We start from the raw sequence: 12,350 nt of genomic DNA on the forward strand, positions 1-12,350 counted from the left end.
ACAAGAGTCGCAGAGATCGAGGCGATGCCAAGTTTTCGGGATCCCATTTTGTATTTTGTCGCACTCTGCATCACTGTCTTCTCTTGTTTCCGGAGATTGCTCATGCCGGTGTAATAGCTGTAAACGCCGAGGCCGATGAATGCCGCGGAACCTGCATGCGCGGCAGTTGTGTCAGTGTCGGAGAATAAGTCTCGACGACGGGACTTATGCGGAGGTACTTACCTGTGACCCTGCAAGCCAGACAGTCATCGTATTGGTCTTCGGCCAGCAGGCGTTTCGCATCTTTCGACTGGACATCCCAGGCGCCTTGGTTGTCGGGGGGCGGTGCCATTGTATAGTGGTATAGGTGGTCTGGAAAGAGAAGGGAACGCACACGAGTAAGGAAATGAGCTGAGCCAGCTAAATTCAACAGCCTAGTATTTATAGTCCCGTCAGACACGAACGACTGACGGAAGAAAATAAGGTGAAGCCCAACCCGAATAGGCAAGTAACTGAGCAGCGGGCGGCGCTCGGCGGCAGAAACGGACATCGCTGATACCGTCACCGATCGATCATGCGTGTCTGCTCTGTGATTCTCTCTTCTCCGAGCGTCTGTCCTGCCATCCTCCCATCGTCACGATGAGCGGCGAGATTGATGCCCTCTACATCTACGATGAACACAAGTATGCTCCTGTTATGTCCGACGTCTCTTTGCTTGAATGCCTTCCCTGACATGAGACCCCCTCCAGCAATCCTTTGGTAGAGCAAGTCTATCGCTCTCGGCCGCCCTCCGCAGCAGCTATCCTACCCCTCTATCTGGCGCATCCGGCCCCGCGCCCCTCGCTCTTGTACCTCCCCGGCGCATTGCCACCTGTGACGGTCTTTTCGGTCGTCCAGTCAAATCTGCTGTTTCTCGCGCTATCGGAAGTCGACACCGATCCGCTTCTGGTCTTGGAGTTTCTCCACCGCGTCGTCGATGTGCTGGAGGAGTTTATCGGGGCGCCTTTGCTCTCCACCAAGCTGCAGGCAAACTATGATGTAGTTGCGCAGCTTTTGAATGAGATGTGCGATGGTGGTATCGTCTGTAATACGGAACAGAATGCCTTGCAGGAGGTGGTGGAGATGCCGGGGTGGATGGGGAAATTGCTTGGAGGTGTTGGGCGAACTGGGTGAGTACTCTCAAGACTTTATGAGTTATGCATTCCATGGTGGGTTTCTTACTGACCGATTCGCCTCTATAGCTCGTCAACTCCCATCCTCGGCCCTTCCAATCCTCTAAAGCAATCCCTATCGGCAGCCCAGGGTCCCGCAATACCCTGGAGACGGCCAAATGTACGCCACACCTCCAACGAACTCTATGTCGACATAATCGAGTCCCTTTCCGTTACAATGGCGCCATCAGGCCGGATATTGTCAGCTTTAGCATCGGGCACTATTGCGTTCACAGCCAAGATGTCCGGCATCCCCGATCTGCTTCTCTCTCTGACGACACCCGGCGGACAGCAGGCCATTGCACGTAAGATTGAGCTGCCGGTCTTCCATCCCTGTGTGCGGCTTGCAAAGTGGCGCGAGCGACCAGGAGAACTCAGCTTCATTCCTCCCGATGGACGATTTATCCTCGCAGGGTACGAGGTGGACTTGCTCCCGATGGACCCTGCTCTCGACCAGCCCCCAACCCACATGGAGAAACTCTTCCTCCCAGCAATCGTCGACCTGCGCAAGTCCCTGGGCCCGACGGGCTCTGAATTCGAAGTGCGCCTTATCCTCAACACCAACTTCCCTGGACATTCGGCCTTTCCTCGGCCAGGCGCAGGCCGCGGCGGGTCTGGCACGTCAACGCCGTCGTTCCTCGCAGGCGGCAGCGGCGGGAACACCTCCGCTCCCATCCTCGAAGAGGTCGTCGTATCTGTTCCGATTCCGAAATCCGTCCGCAGCATCACCGACATGCAAGCGAGCCGCGGAGAGGCGCTGGTCTCGCCCGGCAGTGACGTGCTGGAATGGCGCGTGCCGACGAAAGACGCCGGAACGGTCTCTGGCACCGCGACCCTCCGCTGCACGGTGACGGGGTACCCGACTGACGAGGATCTCGACGAGGAGGTGGAAGACCTCGACGCAGAGCCGGACATCAACCTCCTCCAGGGGTATTACGATGCCTCGACCTCGTACCAGAACACCGGCGAGCCCGATACCACCACGCGCAAAACCAAGAAAAAGAAGAAGAAGAAGGTCAAGAAGTCCTCCAAAAGCAAGGACTCCGACCAACAGCCCCCACAAGAACAACGCCCGCGCTCCTCCCCCGACCAGTCGGAATCGCACACCCCGACAGCCCAACCTCCTCCCCCTTCTTCTACACCACCGGTCGATCCCACGCCCTCGCAACCCCCCGCTGACCCCTCCCCATCATCGCCGTTCTCGATCTTCCACGCCGCGCCCCGCAAAACCAAAACGCAGCTGAACGCCAGCCTCATGCCCAACTCGGCCGCGGTTTCCTTCTCTGTGAAAGGGTGGCTCCCATCCGGCATCAAAGTAGACAGTCTGAATGTCGACACGCGACGAAGTCGGGGACTTGGAGAAGGCGTGAAGCCCTACAAGGGGGTGAAGTATCTGTGCATTAGTCGGAAGGGCGTGGAGCGACGGTGTTGAGGGTTTAGTGTTGTTTTCTACTTGTGACTTTTATTCTCCTTTGGCTGGCGATCTACCTGACATCTGGGCGCACATGCATGAATCTACGAGGTCTTGGCAATAGATGATAGCATCGGAGTCATCATTCGACATGTTACGAATAATGATACAATTTATACCTATACAAGCATCCGGTCGTAGCGGCAGTACTCGAGAAGAAGCTCAGTCAATATATAAATCGAAGAGAAGTGAAGATCATGACATTAAAGTTTCGAGGCTCGTCGCTCGAGGACCTGCATGATTAAGTAGGCCACTGCCAAGAAGAGAATGTAAGTAAAAATCACCAGAAGATGAGAAGGTAAATCGAAGGGTATAATGGCGTCAATCAACACAAAAAAGAAAACCGAGTGGTATCGAAGAAGCGAAACATGGGGGGAACAAGAAAGAAATCGACAAAGACGGAAGGTTGGTAAATAGGTCATGCACGGATAGTCAATCATATCCAGGGTGATGGCAGAGGGACGAAGCAAGGGCTTATTTCCGGTCTGCTTCTGCGTCTGGCGAGGAAGAATAGGAGAGTAAGAGATCTGACGGCAATGCAGTGGCGACGGAAGAGAGGTGAAGGCCATGCGCACAATCACAGATGCAGGACGGAACGAAAACGGTCTCACTTACCAGCAGCGACAACAGTCGCTCTGCCAGCGCCCGCCTTGGCAGAGCCACCGCCCAGGGTGAGGATATACCGCAGCCAGCCGAGGGTGACCTTCTTTCCGTTGCGGTCGAAGTCGGGGGCCAGAGTGGTGGCCGCCTTGAAGGGGTTGATCTTGCCGTCGTAGGGCGGGTACCGGATGGACAGGGCGGACTCGAGCCAGCTGGGGCTGGTGGTGATGGGGCGACGGTGCACGAAGACGTCGAAGCTGGCGCGGCCACGGTAGGCACCGTTGCCGCTCTCGCCGACACCGCCGAAAGGCAGGGTGGGGATGTGGAGGGCGGAGTCGTTGACGGCGGCTCCGCCGGAACGAGTCATGGACAGGACTAGGTGTGGTTAGTGTCGCTGCCGATTCGAGAAGCAGGGGGGAGGAAGGACGTACTCTTTTCTGTTTCGGCCTTGGTGCCAAAAGGGTAGATTCCGAGGGGCGTGGACATGATGCCGTTGGCGATCTTGACGGCCTCGTCGAGGTTGTCAACGGGAAGGATGGGGATCAGCGGACCGAAGCTCTCCTGGACGAGCATGGAGTCGTCCGTCGAGTCGACCTGGACGAGGGTGGGCTCGATGAAGCGCTCCTTCTCATCCATCGTGCCGCCCATGAGGATCTTGCCCTTGGAGTTGTCGATCATGCCCTTCAGGCGCTGGAAGGCGCCCTCGTTGATGATGCGCGAGTAGTCGGGGGAGGCTTTGGCGCCGTTCGGGTAGAACTCCTTGTAGGCCTTCTTGAACTCCTCCACGACGGCGGGGACAATGGCGCGGTCCACCAGGATGTAGTTCTGGGAGGTACAGATCTGGCCGGCGTTCATCAGCTTGCTCCAGAGGAGTCGACGCGCGACGAGCCGGGGGTTGGCATTCTTGGTGACAATGGCCGGGTTGAGACCACCCAGCTCGAGCACGACGGGGGTGAGGTGCGGCGCGGCCGCCTTGGCGACGATGCGACCGACATTGGCGCCGCCGGTGAAGAAGATCTTATCCCAGCGCTCGGCGAGAAGGGCCTGGGTTTCGGGGATACCGCCCTGGATGACGGTGTAGCACGACGGGTCGAGGGAGGCCTCGACGATCTGCTGGATAACAACGGCGCTGTTGGGGGCGTTTTCACTAGGCTTGATAACAACGGTGTTACCGGCCGCAATGGCACCAATGACAGGGCCGAGGGTCAACTGGAAGGGGTAGTTGAAAGCACTACCACAGTCGGTCAGTCAACTACTCCATAGTCTCGGAGCAACGGAGGCCCGGAAATAACTCGGGGAATACCAACCCGATCACCAAAACACAACCCAGGGGGTCCTTGCGAATCTTGGGGCTCATGAACTTCCAAGTGAGATCAATATCCTCCGCCTTTTCATCCTTGGCCCATTTATGCAGGTTGCGCGTGACGAAAACAATATCATTCTCGATCCAACCACTCTCGGCCATCACCGTCTCGAACTCGGGCCGATTCAGGTCCAAGGCGAGGGCCCGGGCGATCTCGGCCTCGCGATCTTTCACCCTGCGAACGTAGCGGCCGGGTCAGTTGATTTGTTTTTCGGTCTATTTGGGCCGAAGAGAGAGGCGAGGGGAGGCGACTTACGCCCAGTAGAGCTTGCGCAGCTGGACCAGACGGAACTCGATGTCGCGGGTCTTGTGCTCGAAGAAGGTCTTGCGAAGCTGGGACACGCGACCCTGGATCTCCTCAATGGGAGTGAATTGGATGGGGGGGATTTCAATGGCGCCCATGGTGAAGGTGACTGATTAGGGGGGGTTTTTTGAGGGAGATACAAAGTAGGAGGAGAAAAGTAGGGGTCGGAATGAGGAGGTCGGATGAAGCCCGGAGACGCACAGACAGACAGGCAGTAGGATATACAGACACCGTACGACCCAACAAAAAAGTCTCCAGCAGAATAGCAGACAGGAAGGAAGTCCAGAAGAACAAGGTTGGCCATGAAGAATCGATTCCACGTGCATTAATAAGGAGAAAGAGACTCCCCCTCATGATGGTCTGCGCAGTCGGTTGGACCGCGGCATTACCCAGAAGGGGATGGGATCTTGTCATGCTGACGCTCTGCCGGAGCTAACGGGGCTCTAAACTGCTCTAAACTTCCCCCTAAACGGCCCCGTTAAGGCCTCGGGGTCTTCAGTTTCACCGGTCACAACCAGTCAGCGATGCTCTCAGGAGGGGGAGAGTCCCACGGATCGACTGCGCCTTCATCCGCCGATCTCTCTCGCAAGCAGTGCTCGATTTGTGCAGTCGGGATTTCTTTTTTTCCGACCTGGAATATTAGGAGCAGGTACTACTATAATAGATGGTATTTATAGTAGACTAGGAGGTAACGGAGACATCCAGCATAGATCAATAGACTATGTATACATGACTATTTCCAAGAAACATGCAATGGTTCAATTTGTCACACAGCTCCAAATGCCAAATCAGGGGTACTATATCGAACAAGAAACACCATCCACATCCACATCCACATCCACAGATCCCAGCCTAGTGCTTGAACTGGTCCTCCGTTACGCCCTTGCCCATGGCCGCAGTGCTGCTCACACCACCAGTCACCATCTTCAGCAGGTTGTCCACGTAGTTGGCACCACTCCACTTCTGGTGCGTCACCACGTCCACCCCGTTCTCCATCTCCGGCTCCTGCACCAGCTCGCCGTACGCGCGCATCCCCTGCTTCGCGTACGCCTTGGCAAAGGTGTCGGTGATCAGAGCCGTGGTGTGCAGACCGGCCAGGGTGATGAACTGCCAGCAGTATCCCAGAGCACCCAGCCGCTTGATGTAGGTCTCCTGCTCGTCGCGCGGCATCGCCTTCTTCCAGTTGAACGAGGGCGACAGGTTGTACGCCAGCCTAATCATCCAGGGTTAGCAATGCGTCTTGACTCTAGAGATGACATGAAAACTCACTTCTGCTCGGGCCACACGGCGTGCACGCCGTCGGCGAACTCCTTCGCCTGCGCGTAGTCAGGCAGCTTGCTCTCCATCCAGATCAGGTCCGCGAACGGTCCATAGGCGACGGCGCGGTTGATGGCGCACTGGGTGCCGCCCTGGTAGCGGTAGTAGCCCTCGCGGGTGCGGGGCGAATCCCAGTTCCAGTAGATGTCCACGCCGAGGATGCCCTTGGCGATGGCCCGCGCCTCGCTGTTGCTCTTGCCCTTGACCGCCTTGAGGTAGTCGGCGATGACGGCCGGCTTGTTGGGGAGGCTGCCCTTGTTGATCTCGTCGATCACGGCGTCGTTGAAGAGCTTCAGACCGGCCTGCGCCACCCACTGGTCCTCGATCGCCTGCAGCTGATCGCCGTTCTTGCCCGCCTGCTCGGCCGCCACCATCAGGTCGTTGAGCGGCTGCAGGTTGGGGTTGGTCGCGCCCACGATGAAGGCGTGGTCACGGTAGTCGATGGTCGAGGTGATGAGGGTGGCGGCTTCGGAGTCGGTACGCGCGATCGCAAGGAGGTCGGTTCCTGTCACAAGTTAGCTAACGTTTCAACAGTATCCATGGTTGCACTCACCCATAATGTCGGCCTGCGCACGGATCGCGACCAGACGGTTGATATGCTCGCTGATGGGCACCAACACCTTGCCAGCCATGTGGCCACACTTCTTGGTACCCGGGGCCTGGTCTTCAATGTGAATACCGGCGGCACCGCGCTCCACAAACAGCTTGGTCAGCTTCATGACGGCGGTCAAACCACCGTGGCCGGTGTCGGCGTCCGCAATGATGGGGCGGAGGTAGTCGACGTTGGCCACCTTGCCACGCTGCTCCTTGGGAGTGGTGACGCGCTCCTCGCGCTGTTTCCGGTCATGGAACAGCTGCGCCATGAAGAGCTGGTTGACCTTGTTGGGGACAGTGTTCTAAACACGACAGTGGTTAGCTTCCTGCCATCATGTAGCAGCGCAAGCGTGTCTTACCATAGGGTAGTCGGCGAGATCGGGAGACGGCTCGTCAGTGGAGGAGGCAGTGGAAGAGCTCTGCCAGCCGGACACATAGACGGTATCGAGGTACTTGGCCATCTGGGTGACCATGGTGGGCTCCAGACAGCCATAGGTGAAGCTGGCGACTTTTTGCTAATCCCCAACCACGTCAGTAGAGCCAATGGGGAGCAGTTGGAACGGAACCAACCTGGAAGTTGCTCTCGAGGATCTTCCAGAGCTTCTTGCTCTGGACATTGGAAGGATAGTCGATCTTCAGGTTTCCACGCTTTGCGACGATCTGCTCGGCGGTGTAGGGGCGCTTGGTGTATCTCCAGCGGTCATCCTTCCACCAGGCCTTGACGGCCTCAACATCCTGCTGGTACTTCTGGTCCTCGTCTTCGAAGAAACCCATGGTGGCGTTTTTATGACTCAATGAGGGGGAATGCAAACGGAGGCAGCGGGGAGGGAGAGGGTGGGATATATAATACAGATCGATGGTCCAGTTCTAGTTATGCAAGATCGGACTACACGACGCAACAAGAGACCCAGAGAAAAGGGATCAACTGGAGAAAGAAAAAGGAGGTTGGAGGAAAAGAAAACCAAAGTCGAGTACGATCACAAGCCAGCAGCCAGGGTACTTAAGAATGTTTGCGCCATGGCGTATGCGTCAGAACCAGCAGTTCTGGTCGGTAAAGGCTCGGCTCAGCGGGACAAGGAGGGAGTCAGCTAGACTATCCGCCGGGGCATGGCCAGCAACAACCGGGGGAGAATCCACCAGGGTTTAGCTTAGGTTAACCGTGATGCAAAGTCACAAGCCAGTTCCGAAGGCTGGTAGGCTGCATTCGGGAGAGTGGAATCGAGTCCTGGGGATGATCCTCGGTCTAAAGGGACCGCTGCGGTTGCCACCAAAGGTTATATCACCAGTTTTAAGAAGAGCAAGACAGGCGGAGAGTGGAAGTGCAGAGGAGAGCATTCGTCTTTAGAATGCACACTCTCTCCCTCTCCCTCTACCTCTCTTTCTCTGGTTCTTTAGATTCACTCTCTTGCTCGTGCTGATAGACAATCCCGATGCTGCAGAACGAGTCAATCGCCGATGACGTCGACCACATGTGCGTGCTGACCATACATGACCATACTGCCCCCTGTGTCTTCCGAGTCTTCGCGGGGAACCGGTGTCACAGTGTTACTTACGGTACCGCCACCATGCCCAGGAGGGAATCTACCTCGGCATCTTCGCCGCTGGCCAATCACCGGCCCAGGCTGGATAACTTCATTTGAAACGCACGAGAATCGCACTCGGGATTTTAAGGAGCGCTCGTTCCGTCGCATTGTCGACGCTACAGCTCAACTGCAGTCTAGACAGCCGTGATTCACGCCTGTTCGCTTGTCCGAGGTGCAGACCCCCTCCAATAATCTCAATAATGCCGCATGGTCTGGTAAGGGGAGAGATCTACCGACCCGCCCAGATAAGGTAGGTACCTCCTGACCTAGCACCTACAATAGTCTACGAAGTATCAATTTCACATGCTTGGGTTCGTACAAGCCTGCTCAAGCTTGTTGTTTGAGTCATATGCTTGGTGGAAGACTAACTACTCCGTAATACTCCTACGATTGGAGCATCTACTAGCATTTACCCCATACATAGCTAGGGTATGTTGCAGCACGCGGAAACACTAACCAGTATATATTCTCATGAAGCTGTCCTGCCATTCTCCTGGCAGAGTCCCAGGAGATTAACCTCGAAGCAATCTCGCCTCTAGACCAACGCCAATATATACCCGCTGGATTGTGGGTATGCCAAGTTTTATGTCTTTTCTCTTCTTTTGTGTCGTCGAACGAGAACCTGAAATATTATCCCTCACCCCAATTCAGGGTGAAGAAGTTACGCCAATGACAGAAATCAACCAAACAAGCAACAAGGAGAGAACATAAACAGTAAGCTTCATGCAATGCTCAAGGATCAGACCAAGGGACCCAATCGACAGAAGAGACGTCGTATCATAACCTCAAAAGACATCCTCCTGTGCCGCAATGGCCTTCATGTAGGTATCGTAGGGAGTGATCGTGCCAAGAGCACGTCGTTGGTGCGCATTCAGGATTTCCAGCCCATACACAAAACTGGCGTTAACCCAGCCAAATCTGCAGTAAAGCGCATACGTTAGCATATCTCAAGACCTCCGCATCCCCCAATAAAGCACACAAGAACCAAAAACTCACCCTTCCCGAGGCGCGCCCTTGAAATCGACGCCTTGATTGCCGTACTCGGCATCCACCCGATGAGGGTCGATCGGCCGGGTCACGTCATACTTTTCCACCACCACTCCGTTAAAGTCAACAAAGGCCTTCGTGATCATGTACAGCCATTTGTATGCCAACCGTTCGGCTTCCTCCTGGTATCCGTACCGCAGGAATCCGGTCCAGGCCAGCATCTGCTGAGGAGCCCATCCATAGGGGTAATCCCACTGACGATTCGGCCGGTCCAAACCAACCACGCCGCGCGACTCCTCCGTTCCGGAGACCAGCCCGCCAAAGACTTCGAATCGAGGCAGAGCCTTCTTGACCATCTCGGCAGCTTGTCCGGGGGTCGCCAGGCCGGCCCACATGGCCCAGAACGTCGTCGCGCTCTCGTACGAGGTCCGCTCCTGCTTCACGGTGTCGTAGTCAAAGTACATGCCCTTCTCCGCATCCCACAGGTAGGTATCCATCCGCATCTTCCGTCTCCGCGCGCGTCGGTCCCAGACGGAAGACGACTCGGTGGAGATATCTTTGGACGCGGGGGTCCTGAACTCATGCGGGATGTCCAGCCGGTCCTTGAAATAAGTACGAATGATGCGAGCAATATCGACTTCATATTTGAACAGAAGGGAGTTCAAGTCTACCGTCGCCAGGTTGGCACACACTCTCTCCAGGCGGTAGCTGGTATCGTGACCCGACTCTCGAACCGCCCGGTCATGCAAGAAGTATTCGTCTAATTCCGGTTCTTTGACTTTGCCAGTATTGTATGCTTGGACAAACTCCTCGAACGACATGCCGTGCTTCTCGGCGTAGGGGGTAAGAATATGAAGGAAGTGAGTGGGCTCGGTCTCGGGGGGAACACCCAACCCCTCAGGGCGATACCGAGACAGCCCGGAAACGGGGTCAAATCGGGGCTCTGCCGTCCAAACACTGTAATACTCCTTGATGGCAGCAAGAGTTGCATTTCGAAGGAACTCGAGGGCGTCAGGCTCACCCTTGATCCGTTCGTATACGCGGAGGGCCATATCGGTCAAGAACGGAGGCTGAGACCGCAACAGGTAATAGGATCGATTCGCGTTGAGAATCTTGCCATAGTGTTTGATGCAGAAGCAGAAATTGATCACCATGGACTTCGCCAGGTCGACCCGGTTGCTGACCAGCAGGCCAAGCGATTCCATATAACTATCCCAGCCATAGAGCTCATTGAACCGGCCTCCCGGTACCACAAAAGGCACCCCGGAATACTCGGTTTTCTTGGTGGATTCGTTGTATGTCTTGTTCATGGCCAAGGCGAGGAGCCCGGGCTTATGGTTGAGATTAGTGACATACTCCGGGGTAATATTCGAGTCCAGGACCTGCACGTCCAATCGAAGCTCCGGATGGGACTCTGCAATACCCCGATAGTACTCCAGTTGCTCGGGGGCGCCTGGAGGAATATAGATGCGCGGACGCGGGTCATCAGTCCAATCCTTTGGGTCGCGACCAGCAATCTCGATGTTCGAACCGTCGATTCGGCGAGTCAAAGCATTCCAGAATGAGTTCTTGATCAGTCGAGAGAGGCGCGATACGGGGTTTTCACTCAGGCGAGCCTCATCCAAGACGATCACCTTTCGGCCGTAGTCTTGAGCGATGGTGAGCTCCTGCAGGAGGTTGGACAGCATGTATGTTCCGCGAACGTCGAACTTGTTGTATCCCGATGAGGCATCTGTTCCCACGGAAAGCACCTGCAAGACGCGCATTAGCAATCGGCTGCGCGGCGAATGGGCCCGAAAATTTCTGTGTAGTCCGCAGGACAAGGACGCACCTTGGGGCCGACATCCTCAATGGTAATCTGCATGTTCTTGTCCGTATCTTCCCTGTCTAGGAGGGCTTGCAGGGTCTCGTTGACATCGATCAGGAACTTGCGGGGCTGTGCGGGCACTTCGTCTATTGGAGCACGTGCGATGGGTTAGTCGTCGAGATTCTTGGGTTTCGTCACAGGTTCGAGAATGCGCACCATGACTGCCTCTGCGAGTCGTTTTACCGCCTAAAATGTCTTGGATATCCTGGCGATTGAAGGACTTCAAGGTCTGTGTTCGTGGGTGTCAGCGGAAGAGTTTCTTTTGTAAGATCGGAATCGCGGCAACTCACCGACGAAAACGCACGGCGGCGGTCTTTGATGCGGGCGATGGCCTCATCGTCGCCGTAGTAGACGTCTGGATGGGAGAAAGGGTCGAGCGAGCCGGCCCGTCGATGCTGGCCATTTGACGAGCTCATCGTATAGTGGTGAGGGAGAAGAGACGTATCTGAGTAGGAAGGAGAGGGAACAAAAAGTACGGGAAGACCTTAGATAAAAGAAAGTCGAGCAGGGATGACTGGCTCGAAGTAATGGGAGTGAGACCAATAGCCGAAGACGGTGCCTTGGTGGCGTTTCTGCCAACTATGTGGAGGGATCCGGACCGGACTGATTGGGAGACGGGGACAGAGGATTGTAACTACCAGAATTCTTGTTGTAGGACAGGCAGCAGACGAGGATGTCGAAGAACAACGAAATCGAGCCTTGTGCGGAACCAGAGAAAAGATGTTGGGTCCCCGCGGGATGAGCGACGTCACACCCGAAGAAGCTAGATAATGGACCCCCCAGATAGCGGTGTATGATTCGGATTTTTGGTGGCGCTCATGTTTGTTTGTCTGAGGGTCCAAAATCAGATCGGAAATTTTCAGTTAACTTTCCTCTCATACATTTCAAAGCAAGGACACTTTTCTCTCCTGGTGGTTGTTTTTTTGCTGAGAGCGCTCAGATGAGGCATTGAAAATCATAGAAAGGAATGACGTGGATGATGTCAAGCGCCTCCAGTGGGAATCAGGACTGGCTTGACTGACTTCATCCGTGGGTTCTGCGAGTGTTAGTCAGTCATTCGAAATGATTCTTTGT

At 55.6% G+C, this 12,350-nt stretch overlaps 4 protein-coding genes across 4 annotated transcripts; 1 reads left to right on the forward strand and 3 right to left on the reverse strand.

Moving 5' to 3' along the window:
• Positions 1–618: 618 nt before the first annotated feature.
• ATEG_03230 (putative AP-3 adaptor complex subunit mu) lies at positions 619–2,622 on the forward strand (the record flags this gene model as incomplete). Its single annotated transcript, XM_001212408.1, has 3 exons — positions 619–662; positions 729–1,148; positions 1,221–2,622. 3 exons carry the CDS (start codon positions 619–621, stop codon positions 2,620–2,622), a joined length of 1,866 nt encoding a protein of 621 aa, XP_001212408.1.
• Positions 2,623–2,864: 242 nt separating this feature from the next.
• ATEG_03231 (hexadecenal dehydrogenase) lies at positions 2,865–5,026 on the reverse strand (the record flags this gene model as incomplete). Its single annotated transcript, XM_001212409.1, has 5 exons — positions 2,865–2,914; positions 3,277–3,636; positions 3,693–4,470; positions 4,577–4,799; positions 4,881–5,026. 5 exons carry the CDS (start codon positions 5,024–5,026, stop codon positions 2,865–2,867), a joined length of 1,557 nt encoding a protein of 518 aa, XP_001212409.1.
• A 754-nt stretch (positions 5,027–5,780) lies between these two features.
• On the reverse strand, positions 5,781–7,613 carry ATEG_03232 (isocitrate lyase 1; the record flags this gene model as incomplete). Its single annotated transcript, XM_001212410.1, has 5 exons — positions 5,781–6,141; positions 6,198–6,750; positions 6,799–7,141; positions 7,199–7,354; positions 7,410–7,613. 5 exons carry the CDS (start codon positions 7,611–7,613, stop codon positions 5,781–5,783), a joined length of 1,617 nt encoding a protein of 538 aa, XP_001212410.1.
• A 1,594-nt stretch (positions 7,614–9,207) lies between these two features.
• ATEG_03233 (alpha,alpha-trehalase) lies at positions 9,208–11,692 on the reverse strand (the record flags this gene model as incomplete). Its single annotated transcript, XM_001212411.1, has 5 exons — positions 9,208–9,340; positions 9,419–11,160; positions 11,241–11,362; positions 11,433–11,505; positions 11,567–11,692. The coding sequence occupies 5 exons, from the start codon at positions 11,690–11,692 to the stop codon at positions 9,208–9,210; spliced, it is 2,196 nt and encodes a 731-aa protein (XP_001212411.1).
• Positions 11,693–12,350: the final 658 nt, after the last annotated feature.

This window comes from Aspergillus terreus, genomic scaffold, assembly GCF_000149615.1.
Source record: "Aspergillus terreus NIH2624 scaffold_4 genomic scaffold, whole genome shotgun sequence".
In the NCBI taxonomy this organism is placed as follows: Eukaryota; Fungi; Ascomycota; class Eurotiomycetes; order Eurotiales; family Aspergillaceae; genus Aspergillus; species Aspergillus terreus.